This window comes from Corylus avellana, chromosome ca5, assembly GCF_901000735.1.
Source record: "Corylus avellana chromosome ca5, CavTom2PMs-1.0".
Classification (NCBI taxonomy): Eukaryota; Viridiplantae; Streptophyta; class Magnoliopsida; order Fagales; family Betulaceae; genus Corylus; species Corylus avellana.
The window spans coordinates 20,218,601-20,224,186 of NC_081545.1; the positions used below are offsets into that span (position 1 = coordinate 20,218,601).

Here is a 5,586-nt window from a genome sequence, read left to right on the forward strand (position 1 = left end):
GTGTTTTAATAAAGGGAGAGATATTAATGCATTAGGACACTTAATTTATTAAAAAAAAAAAAATCATGATTTAGGGTGAGAGAGATAATTAAACATGAGTTAATAAAAAGAAAGGTCAAAAGAAATTAATTATGAAAAAATTGTAAACTTAATTCATTAAAAAAAATAGAAAAAGGAAAAACCCTTTCAATATTTGCACGGTTCAATTATTAAAAATTATGATTAAAAACATTTAAAATTTAAAGAAAATATTGTTGGTGTGAAAAAAAAAAAAAGGTTATAATTTCATTTATATTATTTGTTTCCCTATTTGATTTGGACATTAATAATACTTAATTTATTGAATAATTTATGTGTAGAAAACTCTTCAAATATAATCAACACAATTAATTACGCTAATTAATGACTGGAGGTAAAAAAATGGTTCAGATATTAAAAACATGGACATGTGTCGCAGTTCTAAGCACTCTCAGATATTAAAAAACATGGATACGTGTCACAATTCTAAGCACTCTCTAGGTCAAAACTTGGCTTTTATATATATATATATATATGCTAATTAATGACAAAGGAAAAACCCTTTCAGTATTTGCACGGTTCAATTATTAAAAATTATGAGTAAAAAAATTTAAAATTTAAAGAAAATATTGTTGGTGTGAAAAAAAAAAAAAAAAAAGGTTATACATCCTGAATGTATCTGTGATACTATTTTGCTCGAGCAATTAGCTCTAGCAGAGTGAATTCAATAAAAATCGATCTTTCTTCTCAAAAAAAAAAAAGGTTATAATTTCATTTATATTATTTGTTTCCTTATTTGATTCGGACATTAATAATGCTTAATTTATTGAATAATTTATGTATAGAAAACTTTTAAAATATAATCAACACAATTAATTACGCTAATTAATGACTGGAGGTAAAAAAAAAAAAAAAAAGGGTTCAAATATTAAAAACATGGACATATGTCGCAATTCTAAGCACTCTCAGATATTAAAAAACATGGACATGTGTCGCAATTCTAAGCACTCTCTACGTCAAAACTCGGCTTTTATATATATATATATATATATATGATTATTATTATTATTATTATAAGGGGGATAATTTTATTTTTACTCATCTAATGTGGGCTATATTGGTAAGAAAATGTCAAATTGGTCATGAGAATAATTTTTTCGTCCAATTTAACAAAAAAATATTAATAGAGAGGGAAACATAAAAGTGTTGTGTAGTTTGAGGGGGTTGATTGTCATATTTTAAAGTTTAGAGAAGGTATTTGTCGAGTGTTAGTTCAAAGAAATATGTGTAGTTTTCCATTTCTTTATTTATAAGTACATTAACAAGCTCTCAACTTCAATATATATAACTACTTTAGAGTTGCATCACACAAATCTTTTTCTTAGCAGGGATCAGAAGCAGTTGAAGGACTTACTTTAAAATTGCCAAGATTAAGTAAGGAGACTTTTAGTACAAAAACATTTATAAAGATGGAGAGACTAAGATTACTCCACCTTGATCATGTACACCTTACCGGAGATTATGAACATCTTTCTAAAGATTTAAGGTGGCTCTGTTGGCACGGATTCTCTGAAAAGTTTTTTCCAAACAACTTTTACTCAAGAAACCTAGTTGCGATTGACTTGCAATATAGCAATCTCACACAAATTTGGAAAAATTCCAAGGTATATTATACTCATAACCATTAAGCCATAAGTTTTGACATTTTTGGTGCTAATATTTTGTTTCTTTCTTTTGTCATTTGTTCAGCAATTGTTCGAGAAGTTGAAATTCCTAAATCTTAGTCATTCCCATCACTTGGCTCAGACCCCTAACTTTGCAATACTCCCTCAACTTGAGAAACTAATACTCAAAGATTGTACAAGTTTGTTTGAGGTTCACCAATCTATTGGAGATCTTAATAATCTTGTTTTGGTTAATTTGAAAGATTGCAGAAGTCTTCAAAGTCTGCCAAAGAGTTTCTACAAGTTGAAGTCTCTTCAAACTCTCGTTCTTTCTGGTTGTTCTAAAATTGACAATTTGGCTGAGGAGTTGGGGAAGATGGAATCCTTGACAACCATTCTTGCAGATAACACTTCCATAAGACAGGTGCCATGTACCATAGTACAACTGAAGAACCTCAAATACTTGTCACTGTGTGGGTGTAAAGGATCACCATCTAAGTCACTCTCTTCACTATTTTGGTCTTGGATATTCCCGAAGAAAAGTCCCAGGCCAGTCCATCTGTTGCCTGCTTCACTACAAGGCTTGAACTCACTAAGAGATTTAAATCTTAGTAATTGCAATTTATCATATGATGCAATTCCTAAAGATATTGGGAGTTTATGTTCCCTTCGATCTTTAGATTTAGAAAACAATCATTTTCATAGCTTGCCATCGAGCCTTGGTGGTCTCTCGAAGCTTAAAATTATCATTTTGGATAATTGCACAAAGCTTAAATCAATTTCAGATTTACCACCAAGTTTGAATGTGCTGCGTGCCTCAAACTGCATGGCGTTGGAAAGATTGCCAAATCTATCAAATTTCTTACATATGGAAGCTTTGTACCTCAGTAATTGCAATAAATTAGCAGAGATTCTTGGCTTGGATAAGTTGTTGAATTTCATTAGCGAGATTCAAATGGAACGGTGCAGCAATTTAACAAATAATTTTAAACAAAGCATCCTACAGGTTCTCTCTCTCTCTCTCTCTCTCTCTCTCTCTCTCTACGTATTTTTTATAGTATTGCTTATAGACATAATGATTTTGGTGGTTATAGGAATGGACTTTGAGTGGATTTCGTAGCTTGTATGGCATTTTTCTCCCCGACAATGATATACCTGATTGGTTTACATATAAGGATGAGGGACGCTCTATATGTTTTGAAGTGCCTCGCATCATTGATCATAATATGGAAGGGTTCGCTGTATGCACTGTTCATTCATCATGTGACAATGGAGAGATATGGTACGCTGGTGATCTTCCTATCATTTCCGTACTCAATAAAACCAAGAGTACCACTTATCAAAATGAAAGGCGATTTAACATTACTCTAGAAATATCGCATGAAGATCACATTTGGATATTCAATTTTGATAAATATGAGGTCAATTTGGAGGCCGGTGACGAAGTAGAGGTTATCGCAGATTTTGGGCCAGAAATCGATGTTAAGAAGATAGGGGTTCGCCTAGTATATACAGGGATATTGATGGGAAAATGATTCATTATGCCTCTACATCGAATAAGGATGCTATTGCTGTTATTGACGATGGAGATGCGTCCATAGATTATGTTGCAATTGAGTCTAAAAGAGGCCTTGGTGATGATGGAGCAGATTTGAGCCATGGTTGCTTTGACGACGATCGAGTGCCTAAGAGATTGAGGTGTGAACATAATCCTGATGATAAAGCAGAATCAAGCCATGGTTGCTTTGACGGTGATTGAGAGCCTAAAAGATTGAGCTTTGAAGAAGAAAAGCTCATATCACAATAAGCAAGTGCATTTCATGATTCTTTCTCATTTGGACCCTTTTGAATTTTTCGCTAATTATTTGAATTATGAATCTGGGTTTCTCGAGATTTGAGCTGTATTCAAATATTTTAGTATCGATTCTCATCTTTCTTTTCATCTTTTTTACATTGATTCTGAAGGTGTTTCAAAAATTTCTTGAGGCATCGGTGGAGTACTTTCAATCTTTGATTTGCTTTTATGTCCTTTTTCGTGGCTACTTTTGGCATTTGTTCAGATATATCTATTAATTCATGCCTTAGTTTGCATATTTATGTTATTGTTTTGACATTTTTTCGTTTTTGTGTCTGTATGTTTTGCAGTAGTTATGTTGGTTATAGAAATATTATATCAATTTAGTGATAATGAAGGAGAAATTATGCATGTGAAGCATCTTCTTGATAACAACCTGCCTTTTTCTCTAAAAAAATTTATAGGAAAAGAAACTCCTTTTTGCGGGCAGTGAAGAATTTTGGTATCATGTTGGTGCAATGGTGCCCTTTAACCATATTTAAAGGGCAGCTTAAAATATGAAGAAAAAAAAAAAAAAAAAAGTCAGTGACTCTATATCGAAATGAGTTGACAAATACCAAGATTTCCTCGGGTTGGATAATCTATCTAGTGCTGATTGAGGAGGATTTAGGTTGTTCAAAATAGAGAAATCTTTGGTTCCTTATTGACATAATTTATATATATCAAGTACCCTTTCTTCCATTCCCTTTTCCCATATTTGAATAAAAAATAAATAAACAAAAAATAAAAAGTACCCTTTCTTCCACCTCCAAAGGATGGAAAAGAAGCATCAAAGGGCTCATCCTGGTCTCTGAAGAGCAAGCAAAAGGCAAGTCAAGATTGCCTGTGCTACCTCACCTAGCTATGGCCGCCTTTGTTTGTGTAGATTTCGTGTAAGTGATGGGTCAGGGGGGAATTTTGATTTCGTTCTAATATTTGGTTCTGTTCTCAAAATATATATTGTAATTAAATGTACGTTGATTGTTGCTTTATGGCCAAGTTTCTTTCATTCTCTATAGTTTGTGCATGTAGTTTTTGGCTTGGTGATGTAATAACAATGATAATAATAACTTGAAATTAAATTTGGATTGTCGAAGAAACTACAAGAGATCTCTAGTTTTTATTTTTTTATTTTTTATTTTTTACAATTCAAATCCAAATTTTGGTACATCTAGTATGTAGAATAACTATTTTTTCATAAAAATGAATGGCTATAATTGAAAATTGAAGAAAGTTGAATGAAATAACTTGGGAATTGTCATTCTCTCCTAGAAATGGCTACTCCAAGTGTTAGGCTATATGATAAGGATTCTATCATAGCATCTCTAGCAGCATTATGTAAAATAGCTAATAAAAACGTGAAGGATAAACCTCTTGTGCAGTCCGGCTGCAAAAAGTGTATTTTGCAGCAACCAATACAACAGCTACACCTAAGCTAGATGCACTTAATAAAATAGAGACCAAAACATTGGAACAAAAACTCTTAATAGACCGATTTTTAAAACAGCAACACCTTCCTATTTGCTAACGCCCTTGCCCAACGCTCCCGCCACTGCCCAACGCCAAATCGCTGCTGCCGCCACTGCCCAACACCAAATCGTTTTGTTTGTTGGCTTGTTCTTTCTAGCAAGGTGAGCTTGTTACAGTTTTTTTTTTTTGTTTTTTTGGCAGTTATCCTGTTTGGTTTGTTCCACTGCCCAAGCTCTTTTTTTTTTTCTTTTTTTTTGTTAAATGATTATTGCTTGGACTTGCTCTATTTGATTCTAATAGATTAAATTTAGTGGGTCAATTTTTACCTATGTAACGACAATCATTTTTGGATTAAAAGAATGGATCTTTGCTCTCACTATTTTGTTCTTATTCAAAATTTTAAGGAAAGCCTTTTGGGTTTATTGAAATCTGAAGAATGTATGAAGTTAAGGAGCAAGAAAGTCAACCACTTGGTGAGCTTTTAAACATTTATATGCTTAATCAAATATATGATGAATGAGAAAGAAATTGCTCAAGCCCGTTTACAATTTAAGTACTAAAATCATGAACATAATAATTATTTAAACCATCTATGGTGCA

At 32.4% G+C, this 5,586-nt stretch overlaps 2 protein-coding genes across 2 annotated transcripts in view; both read left to right on the forward strand.

The window, feature by feature from the left end:
- Positions 1 to 2,464: 2,464 nt before the first annotated feature.
- Positions 2,465 to 3,437, forward strand: LOC132183379 (uncharacterized). The gene is made up of 2 exons (XM_059596810.1): positions 2,465 to 2,688; positions 2,777 to 3,437. The coding sequence occupies exons 1-2, from the start codon at positions 2,509 to 2,511 to the stop codon at positions 3,215 to 3,217; spliced, it is 621 nt and encodes a 206-aa protein (XP_059452793.1). The 5' UTR covers positions 2,465 to 2,508; the 3' UTR covers positions 3,218 to 3,437.
- A 1,353-nt stretch (positions 3,438 to 4,790) lies between these two features.
- Positions 4,791 to 5,586, forward strand: part of LOC132181917 (disease resistance protein RUN1-like) — a 12,533-nt gene continuing 11,737 nt past the window's right edge. Inside the window, exon 1 of the mRNA XM_059595141.1 lies at positions 4,791 to 4,914. Coding sequence (XP_059451124.1) covers positions 4,791 to 4,914 — 124 coding nt within the window. The remainder of the gene's footprint in view (positions 4,915 to 5,586) is intronic.

Bases quoted from the DNA above. Each gene is read 5' to 3' on its own strand.
- LOC132183379 (XM_059596810.1), top strand. From the start codon at position 2,509: ATGGCGTTGGAAAGATTGCCAAATCTATCAAATTTCTTACATATGGAA. The intron at 2,689-2,776 runs GTTCTCTCTCTC...TGGTGGTTATAG, and splicing joins TTAAACAAAGCATCCTACAG to GAATGGACTTTGAGTGGATT.